The 19,990-nt window shown below is 54.0% G+C and overlaps 1 protein-coding gene across 1 annotated transcript in view; it reads right to left on the reverse strand.

The window, feature by feature from the left end:
* ENTPD2 (ectonucleoside triphosphate diphosphohydrolase 2) overlaps positions 1–19,542 on the reverse strand; it is a 41,725-nt gene extending 22,183 nt beyond the window's left edge. The window contains exon 1 of the mRNA XM_074974095.1: positions 19,366–19,542. Within this exon, the coding sequence (XP_074830196.1) occupies positions 19,366–19,479 (114 nt within the window). The 5' untranslated portion in view covers positions 19,480–19,542. The remainder of the gene's footprint in view (positions 1–19,365) is intronic.
* Positions 19,543–19,990: the final 448 nt, after the last annotated feature.

Genomic DNA, 19,990 nt, shown 5'->3' on the forward strand with positions numbered 1-19,990 from the left:
CATCCCAAGAAAAATACCCATCCACTGTCTTTCCTGGATGCCTTGCAATGGGAACGGGGCAGGGAATTCTGCAGCCCTGAATCAGTCCTGCCACCTTAGAGAGCAGGGTTACCCCGTCCCACCCAGCCTGTGCTGTTCCTGGGCATCACCACTGCGAGATACAGGGCTACGAACTCCTGCCATGGAGGGGGCTGTGTAGGCTGACAAGCTACGGTTGTTTCCATGCAAGTTACTGCCTGAATCTGACCAGTGGGTCCCACCATGGAAAATCCTCTGCCTGGAAGGCGCGTGCTAGACATGTAATTAACAGGGGATAAACCCGGCTGCCAGACTCCTTTGGCAATCAGCAGTAGCTGCCCTTCTCCACCACCTGCCTTCTGAGGAGCCCCAACTGCATTACAAACATCCACTGTATTTCACAGCTCCCATGTGAGGGAGGTAAGTGACATTACCCCCATTTTACAGATGGGAAAATGGAAGCACAATGATGCAGTGACTTCCCCATGATCACAGGGTAACTCAGCATCAGAGCCAAGAATAGCTCCCAGGTCTCCCCACATCCAGACCCATTGCTTCACCATGAGGCCATCCTTATCTCCACTGACACAGGAAGCTGAGCAGGAAGTCTCCCCCTTACGACATCAAGTCGCACAGCTAAAGGTTCATTTAACTAAGAGCTAGGCTGGGTGGCGAGTTGGAGAGCATGGCAGGTCTTTATGGGTGTGTGCTCCACGCAGAGTATGGGGAATGCCCTGTCTTGGATCAACCCCACGAGTCCTGCTCCCTTGGAACAATGGGAACCGTGCGTTACAAGTGCTGGGAACTTGGACTCCGAGGTTGCCAAATGACTGAAGTAAGCCATCTGTGACCACTTGATGGGCCCAGATGTAAACACAGAGAGTGCCACTACAGACAATGAACGCAGTGTTCTGCATTGCCAGAATTACTCTCAATTGAGAAACTGATTTCCAAATATATATGTCAAAACCAGCTGATTCCTCCCACCCCCACAGGCCATTGGCTTCACAGGAGACCTGTTACGAGTCTGTGATGCGTGGGGCCCACATCCCCAGCAATGCCCCTGGGACAGGACGTTTTCGTGTAAGGAGCAGGGCTGGCAAGGTCTGCTCCACTGCTTTGTTGATGCAAGAACCACCTCAGGGTTGTCAGGTTTTTTCCATGTCTCCTATTTGTGTGGTCACAGCGCGGCATTGGCCCGTTGCTGTGCAACACCATGACTGCACGTGGGGCAGTTTTGTGCTCTTACCCAACCCTGGGATATTTTGAGGGTCCAAAGCGATTGTGGGCCTGGGACCTGCAAGCATCACACAAGAACTAGGAGGCGCCACTGGGACAGACCAGATGGACTCATGAAGAGCATCAACCCCGCGTGTGACTCAATCCACTTAAAACAAGGTGGTCCAGTGGAACTTCCAGCCACTGGACCACCTTGGATCTGGAATCACTACAAACGCTTCCCTGAGAGCAGCCACTCAGTTGCTAGGCTACCATTTTTACAAGGCATATGGAGGGAGACATACGGGTAGGGTGCTCTGACCTGAGAGACCTCCCCTGTTGTTCCCTTAAGGGCTGGTAACATACATGGGGGTGGGGGTACATTCACTGTAGGTTGGGTGCTTTTGTTAGCTCCTTGGCTAAAAGGTGTTAGAGAAGGGTACAATGTTATTGTGGCTTTAAGTAGTGATTCAGGAAGTTGTACGCAGGTACACGCACTAAGTAGGATGGGGATGAGAGGATTAGTCAGCGGACTCCCAACTTCCTTCTCCTAAATCAAAGATTCTGCAGTCGTGACACAGATAATTGTTTAATGATGTGTGAGCTAGCATAATCCAGCTTCCTGCCTTGAGCTATGCTCCCCTCCTTGGGAAAACAGGAGCAAAATGCAGCAAAAACTTATTTTAGCCATCAAAGTCCCCAGATCTAGCTCTGAATACACAGGTAGAGTAAGTCCATTGAGTGAAGAGGAGCAATCTTTACCTAAAGCCAAATTCCATGGTTCTTAATCATGCAAATCTCTCCTTTAAATCTACAGAAGATTTGCTGCACTAAAGACTAAAGGATTTAGCCTAGAGTAGAACTGCCTGGTCAGAGTGTTTGATTGGTGAGACCTCAGCTACACGGTGTGCAGTTGCTGATTTAAATGACAGATCAGCTCTTGATGCCTCATCAAAGCCACTGTGAGATTAGACAGTCTTTGTAGGTCTGTCCAAGAGAGGTGCCAGCTTCCATTCAGATAAATGCGAGGCACTTCACAGAATAGGTTTCCTTGGTCCCAACGCCCTTTCCCACAAGTGCCCTGTGTGTAAGGATTTTGCTCGAGGCATTCATGGCCAGGATCTCTCCATCTGGGGCTTTGATGTTTTACAAGCATACCTGAAATGGGGTTCTTTTACAAGAACAATGCTCCGTGCTTCTGAGACAGCCACAGAGAAAACTGCAAACAGACAGGGATGTGTCAGAGGGCATGTGTAGAGGTGGGGGTGGGGCAGGCTGGAGAAGGCCGTCGATCGGTAGAGCTGGGCGAAATTTTTCAGCAAAAATCTTTTTTTTTTAGGAAAAAAAAATGCAGGTTCAACTATACTTACACTCCCAAGAATTCGTGTCAGTTTGCCAAATTGCTTCAGTAAAAAAACATGACCCGAAAAAGACACTGGGAAAAAAAATCAAAATTTTTCATTTTTATATGTTCAAAACATTTTGCTTTTTTGATATTTCCTTCCGTTTTATTAAAAAAAAATGTTTAAAATGCTCATGCTCACAGTGAAACATTCGCTGGGGGAGGATGAAGAGCTTTGTTCAGCCATAAATAAATAAATAAATATAACTTGCAATTTTTCCAGAATTGTCAGCAAACTGAAAACTCCAGGGTTCGCCTGGCTCTCTTGATTGGTTTGGCCCGGCAACATATGAACCTGCACCAGCACAAGGAGCCGAGCACTCACGGGGCTGGCATGGGTCAGCCACTGGGTCAGGGGTCAGCAACCTTTGAGAAGTGGCATGCCAAGTCTTCATTAATTTAAGGTTTCGCCTGCCAGTAATACATTTTACATTTACAGGGCCCCCCCGACAGAACCCTGGGCCGGCTGCGGGCTGAGCGGGGCTGGCAGACAGAACCGCAGACCAGCAGCCCGCTGAGCCGCTCAGCCCATGGCCAGTCTGGGGTTCTGTCCGCTGGCCCCTGCCAACTGGGGTCCTGGCGGCCGGCGCCAGCCCCGCCCAGCCCGCAGACGGTCTGGGGTTCCGTCCATCCAGGCCGGCAGCAGGCTGAGCAGGGCCAGCGGCCGGGACCTTGGCTGGCAGCAGAGTGCCACTAAAAATCAGCTCGCATGCCGTCTTTGGCACGCATGCCACAGGTTGCTGACCCCTGCACTAGGTCACAGTAAGTACTTAACCGGCCTGGCCAAGCCATCAGGCAGAGCAGTGTGAGGGTGGCGGGGACCGGAGGGGAGAGAGAAGTAAAGCTGTGTGAAAAGTTGGTGAAGCGGCCGGAAGATGGGCCATGGGGACAGGAAAATCTGAGGAGCAGCACCTGGGATGAAGAAAGAAGTGAGACACAAAGGAGAGGGCAGCAGAGAATGCAGAGAGCAGCGGGGAGTGGAGGTGGGAAAGAAATGAGAACCGGTTAGCGAGAGCCACAGGACAGGGAAAACAGCTCTATAAGAGGTTGGAAAAGATGTGTGGGAGTCCTCAGGATGCAGTAGCCAGGGGTGCCCCAGGTCTGTGCTGGGATGCACTGACAAGTGTGCTGGGAAGCCAGCCAGCTCCTGCCTGTACTATACACCCTCCCCCCCTGCCAGTGCAAGAAGATGCCTTGCAGAACTCTGAGGGCTAAGATAAAACCCCAGCACACGGATCAAAGAGCACGGCCCGTGGGCCGAGCTGAGGCGAGTCAGAGCTGGGGTACACACTGCGTGAGCTACTCAAAGGGGCTTCACCGCCTTAGCCTCCCTCTCCCAACCTGCCCCAGGACAGAGCCTTGACTGGAGACAGTGATGCACAAGAACGAACCACAATGCCAGCACAGCTGATATTAATAGATGAAATCCCAGCCTCTGTCTCCGCCTGTTTATAGACTGCTTCCCTGGAGTTACAGAGCACAGACACATAGCCCAGTCCTACTGTAAACAGTGCCCCAAAGATCTCCATTTCCTAGCCATTCCCTCTGTAGAGCTCACATCAGCCAGCAGCCCAGAACCAGCCTCTCCCCTCATCGCACACCGCAGGGGAGGAGAATGGTGTTTAGCATTTCCCAGCAGGCTGCCATGTGTGGAGATGTGGAAGGAGCACTCCTATCTCCCATCAGCCGGCCACCCAGCCTTAAAACACAGATCAAAGCCACCTGCCTAGGGTCTCCATCCTGGAACGGCTGTATTGGTGGAACTATTCCAAGTTCTGCTAGCCAAGGTGCTGTCCCCATGTCTGCTTTGTGAAATACACCATGCAGAACACAGTTTGCACCCAGGCAAACAGGCAAGATCAAACGGGGGTTATAATACAGCAGGAGAGGACATCAAGAGCAATGTGGCGCCCAGACACAGCACATCTGCAACGGAGATGGGACAGTAGGACAGGACAGATGTAACCAGCAGCATTCCCCTTAACTCCTGTGCCACTAGGATTCAGGCCAGTAACCACTGAATGGCAGGCAGTTACAGCCACACTGCCTTCTGTGCAAGGTGAGCTGTATTCCCCAAACTGCCAGCTTGGCGTACCTTATTGCTCACCTGCCACAATGCCTGGCACCCGGTTCCACTGCAAGGCCTTGGTCTTGATTGTCAAGTCCCGCGGTAGAGCAGGACCCAGCCACACCAGATATTGCAACTCCTATCTATGACCCTCTGAGACAGCTACATCCTCCGGGGTGCAGTTTCGGGTGATACTCACAAGAATCAAAGGTGGGATGCTTTCAGAGGAAAGTGCCAGCTGTAGAATGAGCTTCTGGAGTAGCTAAGCTGGGACTTAAACCCACCGATTTGCTGTAACCTTCCAGCCATAATCCACCCCAGGGATGGAGACGGTAACCCTAAGGGAGACAGGTATGTACTGCGGGGGATGGGCATAGCAGAGCTAAACATACAGATCCGGAGGGCAGCTGCCAGGTTTGGGGTCCAGCTACAGAAAGAGCCCTTCTGGAGTGGAAAACAAACCAAATATGTACAGATCTCCGTCCATGCTGGCAAACTGTACCCAACTGGACTGATGAATAGGGCCCCTGCCGGGCAGCGAGAGGAGTGCAGTGGGTTAGTGCATTAGGCTTTCCCCTCTGGAAACCTGGTGAGGTCATGAGTGAGACCTAGTTAGGATGCCCCCTTTTAAGACACTAACCGATGGCCCAAGAGTCTCCTCTCAGAAACCTAGAACCAGAATGTCAGGGGTGTCACAGCAAGAGCAAGAGGCCAAGGCAGAGCCGTGGGGAGGGGGTTTAATAATGAGGTCTGACTTGCCTGCATGCATTGCTGGAGTCCTTTATCGAGCTATGGGGCCCTACAAACATTAACCTGCACAGCACCCCGTTGGACCAGGGATGAGTTCTCCCCAATTTCCAGGTGGGGAAACTGAGGCACGGAGAAGGGAAATGACTTGCGAGTTTGCGGTAGAGCCAGGTCTAGTCCCCAAGTTTCCTGATGCTCCGTCCTGGGCACAGGGCTCCCTCCCATCTCATTCACTCGGGATCAATTCTCTGGGGGAGCTGGGCTGGTGGCAAGAGGCATAATGACAAGGGTGAAGGAGGAAGATGTCCAGGCTGGGATTCCTGCTTCCCAATGACCTGCCAGCAGCACGTCCCAGCCATAGGGAACGGAGCCTGCAGGGCAGATTCACACACAAACCCACAAGGTTGGTCCTAATACTGAGGACTCTATAGGACTCCTAGACCAGGCATCCTTCAGACCAGTTCCTGGGTCTCAGAAGGACCATAAGGGAGCCTGTCCTGAGAGCGAGGGTCGGGATCCCAGTGCAGCACGCGCTGAAGCATGTCACCGATGAGCAAACAATCAGAGGTTACTAGACTGTTGCAAGCCTCACCTCACCCCTGCAGAGAGAGGGGAAATGAAATCAACTGACAGATCCAGCAGACCTAAATTTAAACTTGGTCAAACCCAGGGCCAGTGTCTTGGTTTTCCACTCAGCAACTTCCATATTTGGGGGGTTCAAAGGTGCTTCCGGTAGCTGGTGTTCTGTTAACTCTTCACTGTCCTAGGCTGAATCGTTCCTCTCCCATGAAGTGGCTGGGTTTACATGAACCCAGCATCCCCAAGGACACCTTCGCCTGGGCAGAGACAGTTAATAAAAGGCCAGATACCCACTGGGGGCTCTGAGCTCACCAAACTCACTTGTGACCTAATCAGGATTTGAACCCATCACCTTGGAGCTCAAGAAGAGTACACTAGCCACATTCTTCTACTTCCACCCCAGTGAGGCCAACTGCTGATGCTGTAGGATGGAGGCTTCGCTGTTGACCCGCTGGGCACACCGGCAAAGAGCTTTATGGAGACCCATTTGCTCTCTCATTGGCTAGTGCTTGGTGATGGCCTTTCCCATCAGATGCTGGCAGAACAGGTTCCCAACACCGTCTGCTGCCCCCAGGCCAGCCCGCCAGCCTCTCACAGTTGCACAGACATGCTTTAAGCTGGAGTTCTGCTCCCCCAATGTGTACATGTCGGGGGCACACAGACCATCTGATGGCTGCCCCCATCTCCGCCTGGCCTGAAGATCAGAGCAGATTAAGGGCCTAGATACCCGGTGCAAGTCACTTAGACAGAAATCAGGCACCTGTCCCTCAGCCAGTGCAGGCCCAAATGCGGGGTGCAGCATGTGACCCCAAATGAGGGATGCACAAACATTATTTGGGCAGGAAATTTAAAAATGACGTGGGATTCCTTCCTGCAGGGTAACCGGCGTTCTGTGACCTCCCTGGCAGGAGTGAAGTCAAGCAAACTGGCATTGAGAGCCACAGTTTTAAACAGGAATGGTAATTAACCATTGCAACATGGGACATTCTCCTTTCAATGAAGCCTGGCTGTCTAGCTCAGAGTTACACTGCAGTGCAGACACAAGCTGTTCGGGTCAATGCGGGTGTCACGGGGCGACAGTCTGGGCCCTGAGGTCTCGTATGGGTCCCGTCTGGCCTTACGAATGATGAATTCTTCACTTCTGATGTGAACAATTGTCAATAACCGATGAGAAGGGGAGACAAACTGATGTGGGACACTGGGAATTTGGGGATGAAACGTGAGTGACGTCCCTAGAGAAGAGGGACATTTGAGAGACAGGCTTGCAGCCCTGACCCCACGTATCCACACTCCCTCGCTCAGTCCCACCAGGCTGTGGGGGGCTGCCGTGGGCAGCAGGTTGACGCTTGAGGTTCTTCAGAACGGAGCTGTCTAAGCACTTGCTCTGGTGGTGATCACAGTGTACCTCAGCACCTAATAAAACCATCACCACCGGCCAGCGGAGCTGGAACAATTCGTATAGTCGGGGTGCTGAGAGCCATCGAACCAAACTGGAAACCCTGTGTATGATGGAAACTAATTCAAGCCAGGGGGTGTGGCAGCACCCTAGTTCCAGCACCTATGCCGCGACTGAGAGGCTCACACGTAGTCTAGTTTCCTCTCTCCACCCTGAAATCTGTCCCCTCCACCTTCACCGTCCCCCCCGTCACCAGGGTCTTTGCTGCGGCCAAGCTGAAGTAGGGAGATTTCCATGTTCCTCTGGAAGGGGCAAAAACTCTGATCATTCTCAGCTCCAACAGAAGGCATCGGTGCCGACTCCGTGGGTGCTCCGGGGCTGGAGCACCCACAGGGAAAAATTGGTGGGTGCTCTGCACCCACTGGCAGCTCCCCGCCCCGCCCCAGCTCACTTCCGCCTCCGCTCCGCCTCCTCCCCTGAGCGCGCCGCTGGGTCCTCCTTCTCCCCCTCCCTCCCAGCACTTGCGCCGCGAAACACCTGTTTCACGTGGCAAGCCTGGGAGGGAGGGAGCAGGAAGGGGAATGCGATGCACTTGCGGGAGGAGGCGGGACCGGGGCGGGGATTTGGGGAGGGTTCCAATAGGGGCAGAGAGGGGTGGAGTTGGGGCAGGATGGGGTGGGGGGGCACAAGAACCCACCGGTGCTGACAAAAGTTGGCGCCTGTGACAGAAGGGAGCTCCCTAGCCTAAGCCTGGCTGATGAGGAAGCTCTGGTCAGATCCTCACCCCTCACCAGGTTGCCTGTGTGTCACTTCGGGGCACGGTGACAATTGGAGGCCTTTCAGTTTGACGTGTACTGTTTCAGACACTTAAGAGCCAGTGCATCATTTAACTCTGGACAAGCTCCATGTCTCAGTCCAGGCCCAAGGTTGGACGCAGCCCCATACCACACAGCAAACTCGCAGCAGAAGGGCACAGGTTGGATAGGCATGGAGAATGAACTCTCCTGCCACCTCACTGTTGGGGCAACCTGGAGGGGAAGAGACAGGCGTTGCTGCTGTCCACCCTGCACCTGCTCAACTCCTCCTGGGGTGCTGCACCTTTCCCAGGGCTAAGTCCATTTTTACACAAGCTCTTCTACCGGTTGGCCCTGAATGCTCGTCAGCTGGTGGGAGAAAGTGTTATGCCTCCAGTAGGAATATGAAGACAGAATTCAAATCAGGTTAAGCTCTGACCTAGTTTTTTTTTAATAAGCCGCTTTCTCCTGCAACATTGTCCTTTGATTCCCTGCTTGTGTGTGTCAGTGGGCCCAGCTCTGAGGCCAGTTCACAAACACATCAGCTCAGAGATTTCCCTCCCCCACCTTCCTCTTTCACACCATGGTTTAACCATGCCTACCCTGGTGCTGAGATCCCATGGAACAGGACCATGATGCACCCACACATCTTTCCAGGGTGGCTGTCCAGGGTATGCTTGCTCGGAGTTGGGGGCTGGGTACTTTTCAATAGTATAGCAACACTCCTGACTTCCCAACCACATTGGGGTGAGACCATCGTAGGGGGCCCAGCCCACCAAGATCTCACTGCAGGTGGTGCAGAACACCTGGGGCGGCTGTTGTGCGTACATAGGGCCTGAGCGTGCTGACGCTCTGCTTCCAGAGATGCATCAAGCAGGAGACGGCAGTGCAACGCCAACAGGAGGGGATGGGTGGAGAGTCGCTCTCATGAGGTGTCTGCAGGGGGCCAAGGAGCCAGCGACAACAAAGGCCAGCCGGGGTACTGTTCTATTAGGGCTTGAACTATTCAATGATTGCATTCGAGGTCAATCACAAAGATAAAAGGATGATGAAGAGCGGGAGTCAGGGTGAAATGTGAGCGGTGGGAAAATGCTGGGCATGGGGTCGGGTCAGCCCTGACACACATTAGGGCATCCCTGAGCTCTGCCCAACTTGCACCCAGATGACAATGGCCCCTGTAGGCCTCACACCACTGGGGAATAGCTGGGGCAGGGGAATGCCTTGGCCATGCCCTCTTCTGCCCCCTGCACCAGGGGTACTCCAAGAGTAGCGGGCTCAGTCCTGACTAGGGTTTCCAACTGTCTAACCACACAAGCCCAAACACCCTGGCCCCACTCCCTGCCCTGCCCCTTCCCCAAGGCCCCGTCCTGCTCACTCCATCCCTCTGTTGCTCGCTCTCCTCCCACCCTCACTCACTTTCACTGGGTTGGGACAGGGGGTGGGGTGTAGGAGGGGGTGCGGGCTCTTGTAGGGAGTTTGGGTGCAGGAGGGGGCTCAGGGCTGGGGGTTGGGGTGCAAGAGGGGGTGTGGGCTCTGGCCAGGAGGCACTTACCTCAGGCAGCTCCCGGGCAGTGGCGCAGCGGGGCTAAGGCAGGCTCCCTACCTGCCCTGGCCCTGCGCCGCTCTCAGAAGTGGCTAGGCGGAGGCACGGCCCCTGGGGGAGCGATCAGGGAAGCGCTGCCCACACCCGCAGACACTGTCCCTGCAGCTCCCATTGGCTGTAGTTCCCAGCCAGTGGGAGCTGTGGATTCTGCTCTGGGGGTGGGGGCAGCACACGGAGTCCCCCCGATCCCACCCCCATGAGCCGCAGGGACATGCCAGCCGCTTCTGGGAGCAGTGCAGGACCAGGGCAGGTAGGGAGCCTGCCTTAGCCCCGCTGGACTTTCAGGGCCTAAAATCTCCCGGTTTGGCTTCAGTAGCTTCCAGGAGATAGGGTCCGATTCCAGGAGACTCCTGGTGAAACCGGGAGGGCTGGCTACCCTAGTCCCAACTCACAGCTCCCTGCTATCCCAGTCCTGGACTCCCCCACTCCAGCTCTGCTGGTGCCCCTGAATCCCGACCTGCAGCCCCTGCAAACCCAGCCCTGGGCTCCCTTCCCCCGCCCCCCCCCCCCCCAGCTCTGATGGTGCCTCTCAATCCCAACCCACAGCTCCCTGCTCTCCCAGCCCTCTGTACCCCCACTCACAGCCCTGCTGGTGCCCCTCAATCCCAACCTGCTATCCCAACCCTGGGTGCCCCTACCCCCCAGCTCTGCTGGTGCCCCTTAATCCTGCCGACTCACTGTGCCTGGATCTAGCTAGAATGATCCCCCTCACTCACAGAGCACCATGATCACCCCAAAATTAAAGGCGGGGAAGGGGCATAAGATTTAACCTGTAAAGAAGCCAGGCAAGAGCAGTCTGTGTCTGAGGTTAACAAGGCCCACCTTCTGCCCCTCCCCCCACCCCAGACTCACAAACACACACTGCACTCCCCAGAGAGTAACCCAGGGCACCCTCAGCCTCGGCTGCACCCCCAGGAAGTACCTATAGCAAACTCGCAACAGACTGCACATTTGCATCAATAGTCCCTGCAATTATTATCAGTGCTTAACCATAGCACTTAGGAGCCCTCGTCACAGCCCAGGACCCCACGGTGCTGGGCGCTGTACATATATATTGGTAGTCCATCGCTGATGATATTGTTGCAATTCTCATATATGGCTACGCATATGATGCACAGAGTCGGCTGCACTGAGGGCATGGGAAATCTGTATCTATGATGTTTGATGATGCAGCCTTATGGCACCTTTCACGTGCAGCCTAGACATAATTTCGTTGCTCCCACTCAAACTTGTCACATGCTGATCCTGTCAGAGGCAGCCAGCGAGTCCTGTTTTGAGCCATTTGCTCAAGTTCTTTGGTATTGATGCCAACCCACTGGAGACTCCTCTTCAGATTATCTTTGAAGCGCTCATACGGATGACTCTTCTTTCTTTTGCCCTGATTCAGCTCCCCAAACAAGATCCGTTTTGGGAAGACGGTGTCTTCCATTCTGATGACATGCCCGATCCACCTAAGTTGTGCTCTCAGTAACATTTCCTCAATGCTGGTTGTGTTTGTTCTCTCAAGGACCCTAATATCGGTCACTCTGTCCTACCAGCGAATGCTCATTATTGAGCGGAGGGAGAATATGTGAAATTGCTCAAGCTGTTTACTGTGACATCTATAAAGAGTCCACGTCTCAGATCCATACAGGAGAGATGTTAGAACCACTGCACTGTAGATCTTCAATTCGGTGGAGAGACAGATGTTGTGTTGGTTAAGAACTTTTGTTCGAAGTCAGCCGAGGACCTGGCTGGCTTTACTAATTCTGGAGATTTCCTGATCAAGGGAACTGTCACTTGAGACGGTGCTGCCCAAATACTTGAACTGATCCACATTTTTCAGCTCTGTGCCTTGGATGAAGATGGCTGGCACTGGGGCATTGGAATGAAGTGCTGTTTGGAACAAGACCTCGGTCTTCCCAAGACTGATGGTGAGGCCAAAGAGCTGGGATGCTTCAGAAAATCTATCAGCGATGACCAGAAGGTCGTCTTGTCTATGGGCCATCAAGGCACCGTCATTTGCAAAAAGTGCCTCAACAAGAAGCCTCTCCAGTGTCTTGGTCTTAGCATCGAGTATTTAAAGATCAAAGAGGAAGCAAAGACAGTCCCTGCTCCAGAGAGCTGACAGTCATTCCAGTGCAGATTCCAGCTTTGCCCTGCCCCGCCAGTCTTATTAAGGGCTCACTTGGGCCAGACACTGGTTCTTTTTCATTTAAATTCACCAGATGTTTTCTGTGAAGGACTCTGCTTTGGGGCTCACTCCCCCTTTGGTCTGCCAGGACCCAGGGCTGTGAACCTCATTCTCATAGAGATGTGAGGAGCAGGCAGATTGATGGGGTGGGGATATGGTAGCTATGTGGATAGGCTATTGTGACTGATGGGTGCTGGCTGTGGGAAGGATCAGTTCTATTGTTCATGGGAAGTTCCGTAGTGGCCAGGTGTTCAGAAGAGCACAAAGCCCCCATGTACAGCTGAGATCAGATTTCCAAAAGAGCTCAGAGCGCTTGGTGCAGGTTGGGTGCTGCTGAGCCCTGGGAAATCCCTCCCTGAGCTCTTCTGAAAAGCCAGCCCTAAGGCTATGTCTACATTTGCAGAGACAGTGAGCCGGTGAAAGAAAAGCGCTGGTTTGTATACTCACCCACTTCCAGGGACGTCAGAGAGTGTTCACATTTGCAGCACTTCCATCCCCGGTGAGAGCAGCGCACTATGGGCAGCTATCCCACAGTGCAGCTCTCTCTATTTTGACGATAGGCCTTGGGGGAAGGGGGCGTGTGATTGCGGGGCATCCTGGGTCCCTGCACAGCCTCCTCCCCCCAAACACTGATCAGCTCCAGTACCTCAGCATAGCTCCAAGCAGGGGATCGTTTGCTCATGGAGCAGCCATTGTCACCTGGCCAGATGATAGGTGAGCACTTGCCAAGACAACAGGCAGGGGAGTTTCAAAGTTCCCAGGGCTTTACAGGAGAAGTGGGGGACGTCTGTTTACCTGGCTGCTGGCCAGAGTGGTCACGTAGGCACTGTGGGATACCCTCAGGAGGCTAACGGCTCTGTAAACAGGAAGAATGTGTCTTCCCTTGCACATCACTGCAAAAGCAACAGTAACAGCGTATGCCTCTCATGGAAGTGATTTTCTTTCTGCAGTGAAACTTCTGAGTTTCACCACAAAAAGTTATTGGCAAGTGCAGACGCTCCCACGGTATTTGCGCAAGGGGACTTTTTCCGCTTTAAATGGCAAATGTAGACATGCCTTAAGTCTCTCCTGGTTTTTTCATTTTGTCTGAGCAACTGGATCCAGGATGGTTGCTTAACACTGCCATTAATTAGGAATGTCTAATTACAGCATGCCTTCAAAAGAGTACAGAAAGTTTAACTTGCCATTTGCAACACTCCTTTCACTTTGAGACAAGGTTGCCTGACTGCAAGGCGAGCCATAAAAGGCAAGGAGATAAGCAGCTCCATCATTCCATATCCAATCTATGCTCCAATCATCAATTCCCCTTTCACAACCTCACCTATCTCCTTCCTGCCACCTGCAGCCCACATTCCTCCACCCTCACCCTAAGCAGCTGACAAGCAGCCCAGCACTGACTCAGGCCTCTGCCCTGTTGCCAGCCTATTGTGAATGACAACGTTACAATGCCCTCCATTGATAACACTCCGCTCTTAGGTAGCACTTTCCTCTGATGATCTCAAAGCACTCTCACAGAGCACCAGTACGTCCACTACACAGTGGGAAATTGATGCACAGAGTGGGGAAGTGACCTTATCCAAAGTCACATGCAAGCAGCAGAGGGGTGTCCTGCCTCCCAGTGCTGTATTCTAACCATTAGACCACACTCCCACCCACAAATGTAAGCTGTACACTGAGGGTATGGCTCACCACGATGGCACAGGAGGGGTTCTGCCATCAGCATAGGAATCCGCCTCCCGGAGGGGTGGTAGCTAGCTCGATGGGAGAATTCTCCTGTTGACCAAGCGTTGTGTACATCGGGAGTTCGGTCAGCTTAACTGCATGGCTCAGGGGTGTGAAAAATTCACATCTCGGAGCGATGTAGCTGTGCCAGTGTAGGAATCCCTGGGGCTATGCACGCACAGCACTGGAATACTCAACCACAGCAAGGTTTCTGCATGACACACGGGACGTTTCAGAGCTTCTTTTCCTGTGTCACTTAGCAGCCTCCTCCAGGACCAGCCCAGCTCAGCTGTCCCAGTGGAAACATCAGCCTTAGCCAGCTGGCTGCCAGCTTCCCTTCCCCTCTGCAAAGGGCAGGTAGAAGGCACCAGGCAGCAGCTGGAGGGTGCAGACAGAAATAGATTTCCATGGTGGAAGGGGCCCAACCCTTGCTGCTTGTGGAAGATGGACTCTCCCCATCACTGACCCAGTGCCGCATTTGGGCGCAGCTCTCCTTAGCACCATGCCAGGCCGTCACTGAGCAGCAGTGGGGAAAACCCAGAGAGATGCAGGGCCTGTTGTTGCAGCTTCTCTCACTAACCACACTGGAGAGGCGGCAAATGCTGCACTAATAGGGCACGAAGCTCCTGCACGGAAGCAGCTATCAGAGAAACCACAATTTCTGCGGACGGGACCCAAGCACTGCTCCTGGGAAAGGGCAGCAGGGCTCAGAGCGCTGAGGTTTGGGGGAGCGTGGCCGATTCCCATTGCAGTGTGGTGATGGGGGAAGGCTGAGGGACACAGAGCCCCCGAGGCATGGCCAAAGAGCTGAAGAAGCTCGTGGAGGCACTGCAGCCTCTGAAGCAGCTGGTAACACGCAGGGTGAAATCTCCAGGCAAAGGGAAAGTGCTGCTTGACACAGAAGCCAGGAAACTGAGGCTAGCATCCCTGTTGATGGCTTGATACCGTCACTGCAGACTCACAGCCCAGGGCACAGCACATCCCACAGAGCCGCCAGGCCTGGCTGCTTGAAAAAGGAGCAGATGTGGAGGATTTCAACAGGTTCGGCTAAGTTTCCTGGCATTCTCTCTATCTCTTAGTGCTTCCCTGGCCAGCACCCAGAGCATTGGCTGAGCAAGGTAAGCTGAGCATTGGCACTGCCTGCTAGATTGCTGCAAAGTTCATCTCTGGGCTCCCTGTCACATGCAGCTCTCTCCTTCCTTCCCCCGACCTCCCGCCTTAAGTTTGTCCGAAGTGGAGTTGGGATGATGAGACACATGGTCCCTCATGCCAAATGCTGGGTCCAACCTGCACCTTTGCCTCCCAGGGGCGCAAGATCCAGAGAGACCAAGGTCAGAGAAATTTCCCCAGGCTAATTCTCTCTTGGGCTGTACCAATTCTCACCACTTCATGGCATAACTCAGCATATTGCTAGGTGCCAGCCCTAGCACAGGGAGACACACGCATCCCAGAGCTTGCATATTTATACCTGCCTCTGGAAATTTCCACATGCATCTGACGAAGTGCGTATTCACCCATGAAAGCTCATGCTCCAATACGTCTGTTAGTCTATAAGGTGCCACAGGACTCTTTGACGCTATCCCAGAGCTTGGCTCCCAAGCCTCCTCACCTCCACTGATGGAGACCCTGCCTCTTGGCCAGAAAGAGAGCTGTTCCAGCACGCTGCTAGAGTCCCTTCTGGAAATCCATGCATGCTCTCCTCCCTGCTCATTTATCACGGGGTCATTCCAAGAGCTCTCCCTGGAGTTGCTAAGAGAGAACTAGCTGGCCTGGTTTTTTATAAGGCCACTTGGAGAAGACCTACAGAATTCTAGTAGAGAAAAAAAAAATAAAAAAGGAGATGGCATGGGGCAATTAGACCTCAGTTCTTCTAGGTAACGAGCAGCCACCACCCACCCAAGAGAATCCAGGGTGCTCCTCATTGGATCAGGCCCTTGGGTAGGGAAATAAACACAGTTTGGGATATTTTTAGGGTTACTATTTGTGGCAGCTGAATTCCAAGCAGTGTTTCAGACTGGAAGAGAAGGCAACAGAGCTGGACGTTTATGTAATTCCCATGTGACCTGCACTTTAATCCCATAGCTGCTGAGAACTCTCCAAATCTGCCAGTAAATTCAACTGGGCCGACACTAACAAGGGCCCAGCAGTAACAGGCAAAGCCAGTGACACAGAAGGTCCAGCCAGGAGACTGGAGCCAGACTGATGGCTCAGGTTCACCATGTGCCAACCGCTCCTGGCCAGCACCTTTAAAGGTTTCAAAAGCTGCCTCGAGGGGGCAGGCTAGAGAGGAGAATCGCTGGGAAATCACAGCAGGCTAGTGAAAGTTCAGCAGCCTCCAGCGGAAAGCCCTGGGGCTGCAGCCACGGAGCAGGGTTGGTGCTGGTGCAATTCCAGCGAGGATGCCCTGGAAAGCAGGCTCAGGATGCTCTTTATCCAGAGGACGGTGCAATGGACTAACTGTGCCTGTCCTGCCCAGGGAGGCAACCGCCAGGTTTTGCAATACGGTTCTCATAGCGAATTATCCCTCTCTGCACCAGCCAGGGAAACTGCTTGATGCCAGCTGGCAACAGACCCTGGGCCTGATGCAGCACTCCTGACTGATTTCAACGGGGGCAGAGCCCCAGTTTAGAAGGTAGGTTCAGACCCATGCTTGTGGCTCGTGGAGAAAAGCCTCAACTCACAGTAGTCTCCCCTGCGATAAAAAACCCAGTCTCAGCACCCAGTCAGCCGGCTCAGGCAGAGTAGACGTTTGGGCTTGGGCTGGAGTCTGGGCTCCAGGACCTCTTGAGGGGGAGGCTCCCAGATCCCAGGTGCCAGCCCAAGCTGGAATGTCTACACTGCAACTTTACAGCTGCGAGCCCCAGTCAGCTGACCTGGGCCAGCTGTGGCTGCAGTGGGTCTTCTATTGCAGTGTAAACCTACCCTTAAGGACTCCAATCTGGTGTCATTCATGCACATGAAACTCCCCTCACAGTCAATGGGAGCTGCACCTGAGTAAAGCAGCTGGGCCTTACTTAGTTAATGCAGCCTACAATTGTGGCCTCCTGGAGGCAGGGCTCATGCCTTGTAAAACAGGGTGAGCAACGTCAGCAGGAATATCCCAGGAATTACCGCCCACTTTAACAAGCTGGATAATTGCAGGGCTCTAGTTCCCATATTTACTGTCTTTCCTCTTTGCAGCAAGCTGGCAAGGAGCATTAAGAAACATTTCTTACAGGAACATAATTTTGTTCCATGAGCCTGTGTCCACCTGCTGAAGAGAGCCTGCGGCTGGGGCCAGGTGGAGCGGGCAGGCGTGTTCTGCATGCCCCCACCGCCCCACACATTGTATGGAGGCCCTGTTGTAAGGACCCTGCCGGGTTCCAGTTCCGCAGGGTTGGGGGGCAGGACAGAGAGAGCGGGCTGGGGGCAGAGGGAGGCAGATGAATGGGTTGGGCTCCTTCAGACTCTCCCTCCATTCCCAACGTCTGGGGCAAGCGCCATGTCCAGCGGCAGCAGAGTAGAGGCAAGGGGCTGCCCTACAGAGCCCCACCCTGACTTTGGGGGATCATCCCACTTCTTCCACAGGGGAAGGGCAAGACAAAGCTCATGCTCTCCGCTGCCAACATTTCTTCTCCGTTCTAGGGCAGGGAGAACAGGACCATGCTTGTTCACTCCCTTTCCCCCACTTCTTTTCTAGGAAGGAGAGATTAGAGACTGGAACCGAAGGACAGACCTGGCTGTCAGCATTTGCTGAATGTCACCCTTTAAGGCTCCCCTGAGGTGGTGCAAGCCAGGTCAGCTGGGCCCAATCCCACCCCCACCCCCACACACACCTATCTAACTTCAGTCCTTTCCAATTTACATGGGGATAAGTGAGATCAGAATCAGGCCCGTTAACTTTGTTAAAGCTCCTAGAATATTCCATACACAGGTTTTATTGCCCAGCTGATCAGCCCTCACAGAAGACTTGGGGGAGGTTTTATCTAGCAGTAAGTCTGATTCAGGGAGTTTCTTCATTTCTTTTCCTTCTCTCTAGCCGTGTGTATTTATAAATGCTCTGTATCCCAGTAACCAAACACCCATACATGCTTCATCCTTTGGGCAGAGCAGCCCTGCCTGCTGTGCACAACTTGAGGGGGAAAAAAGAAAAGGGGGCCTGTAGGTATCATAAAGCAAGAAAGGAACAAAGAGAGTTTATCATCTGTGCCTCTTACTGTCCCGTGGATCCTGATGCGCTTGTTCTATCCAGGGACAGCACAAAGCCTTGACTCTCAGTTTTGTTTTTCTAAAGCCCTGCTTTAGTCATCATGCCTCAAGGAAAATGGAGCCCTTCCTAGAACAAGCGTGACCCGGCATAGACCGGATCCTGCATTCCCTGGGCACTCTAATTCCCTTTGGCTTTGGGAGGCGCACAGGGAAAGTAGGAGCAGGTCTGAAAAGCAAATTCATGTTCCCCCAGCAACACCAAACCAACAGCAGTGCTCAGAAACTCAAAAGCCACTAACACTGGGGAAACCTCAGGAAAAGTTCCCCAAAACCCTAGCTACAAAATAAAATATTGATCATTATTAATGCAGTTTGTTAAAGAGAAAAGGCCCAGTGAGGAATCAACTGCAGGAGACATTAGTCATTCAAAACTACATAAAGTACAGTGAATATGGGCCAGGTGTAAATCAGCATCTCTTCCTTTCGGTGGCATTAGCATGATTTACACCAGCTGCGGATCTGGCCCATTATGTGTTTGCACATGTCTGATGGGAGGCTGGATTGGTAAACACAAGCATCACGTTGTCAAAGGGGTAATCATGACTAGGAAATGACTAGTTCTAAAATCCACGGCTGGCAGTGTGCTACCCTTGCCTCTCTTAAGAGCTGTATGGATCTTAGTTATCAAATCTTCACAAAAGGCAACACAGTAAAATCAGTCTTGGGCGGGTCAAAAGTTTTCCAAGAAACCTGTTTTTTGAGGGAAAATTGGGGTTTTCGACTAATACACATTTTTCATGGGCAGGATCTGCTTTCTGCGGAAAATTTAGATTTTTAATTGAAAAACTCAAATACCCCCAACTCAAAAGATTTTGGTCAAAAAACATGATTCTGGGTGTGGGTCAAATTTTCGGAGGGGTTTCAGCTTCTTTTGAAAATTTTGCTGGGAAAAAAAAATCAAAATTTTCTGCAGACATTTTTCTTTCAGACAGGGGCTGGCTCTGCCCAGGTGCTGGCGAAGTCCACAGGGGTCCCACTGGCTTCACTACAACAGTGGGCGCTCAGCTCTGGGACAAGGGAGCCCTGAGAGCTGCTCCTAGAGCGGGGAACTGCATCTCAACCCGCTACGGTTTTCCAGCCATGTATTTTTTGAATGAGAAAATAAAACTATTCGCAAGGAAGGGCGCTTGCAGGGACCGGCCCAGCAGCCCTGAGCTCAGCGTTACGCGGGGGCTCGCTGTCCTGCCAGCGAGCTGAGCCTCCGAGTTCACCCGGCTGCAGCGGGGGGGACAGGACGGCTCCTCGGCGCTGGGATCCCTGAGCCAGCATCTCGGGAGCTGCGGGCGCCCGGGCTCTGCCTGGCCCGGGGCTCCGGCTGCCCCTGGCTCCCGGCTGTGCCTGGCCCCGGGGCTCTGGGCGCCCCTGTGTTCCCCACGCTCTGGGTGGCCCCCGCTCACCTTGAAGCCCGGCGGCTCCCGCAGGTCCTTGGTGGGCAGGCACAGCAGCAGGATGCCCACGATGCCGATCCCGCAGAGCAGCAGCAGCAGCACCGCGATCACCTTCCTGGCCATGGTGTGCGGTCCCCGCAGGACTGGAGCCGGCCGGGCTGGGGCCGGGGCCGGGGCCGGGGCGGCTGCATTAGCAGGCGGGGCTTCCTCCTGCTTCCTGGCGCGCTGCCCGGGCGCTGAGACGGGCCAGGAGCCCGGGCGCCGCGCGAGGGGGCGCAGGTGATCGGCCCGTGGCTCCTCCTCCCGCTCGGGCTGAGACACGGCGGCTGCCGGGGCTGCTGCTGCGCCGGGCCGGGCGCGCTGCGCCCCGGGGCCGGGGCCGGGGCCGGGGCCGGGCCAGGTGGGCGCCGGGCGCCCGCTCCCCTTTGATCTCCCAGCTGCCCAGAGCAGGGCCCCGCGTCCCGCTGGGCTCTGCAGGCAGTGGGGGCGCCGCGCTGGGGCAGCCAGCCGCCCTTCTTGGCTCTCTCGTCCCAGGCTGAGCCTGCGTGGGGCAGCCGGGGGTTGGCCTGCAGCTGCTAGCCCCAGTTCCAGGCCCCCCTGGCTCTGCCGTCGCTGCTACTTTAACCTGCCTTAA

Source organism: Natator depressus, chromosome 16 (assembly GCF_965152275.1).
Source record: "Natator depressus isolate rNatDep1 chromosome 16, rNatDep2.hap1, whole genome shotgun sequence".
Classification (NCBI taxonomy): domain Eukaryota; kingdom Metazoa; phylum Chordata; order Testudines; family Cheloniidae; genus Natator; species Natator depressus.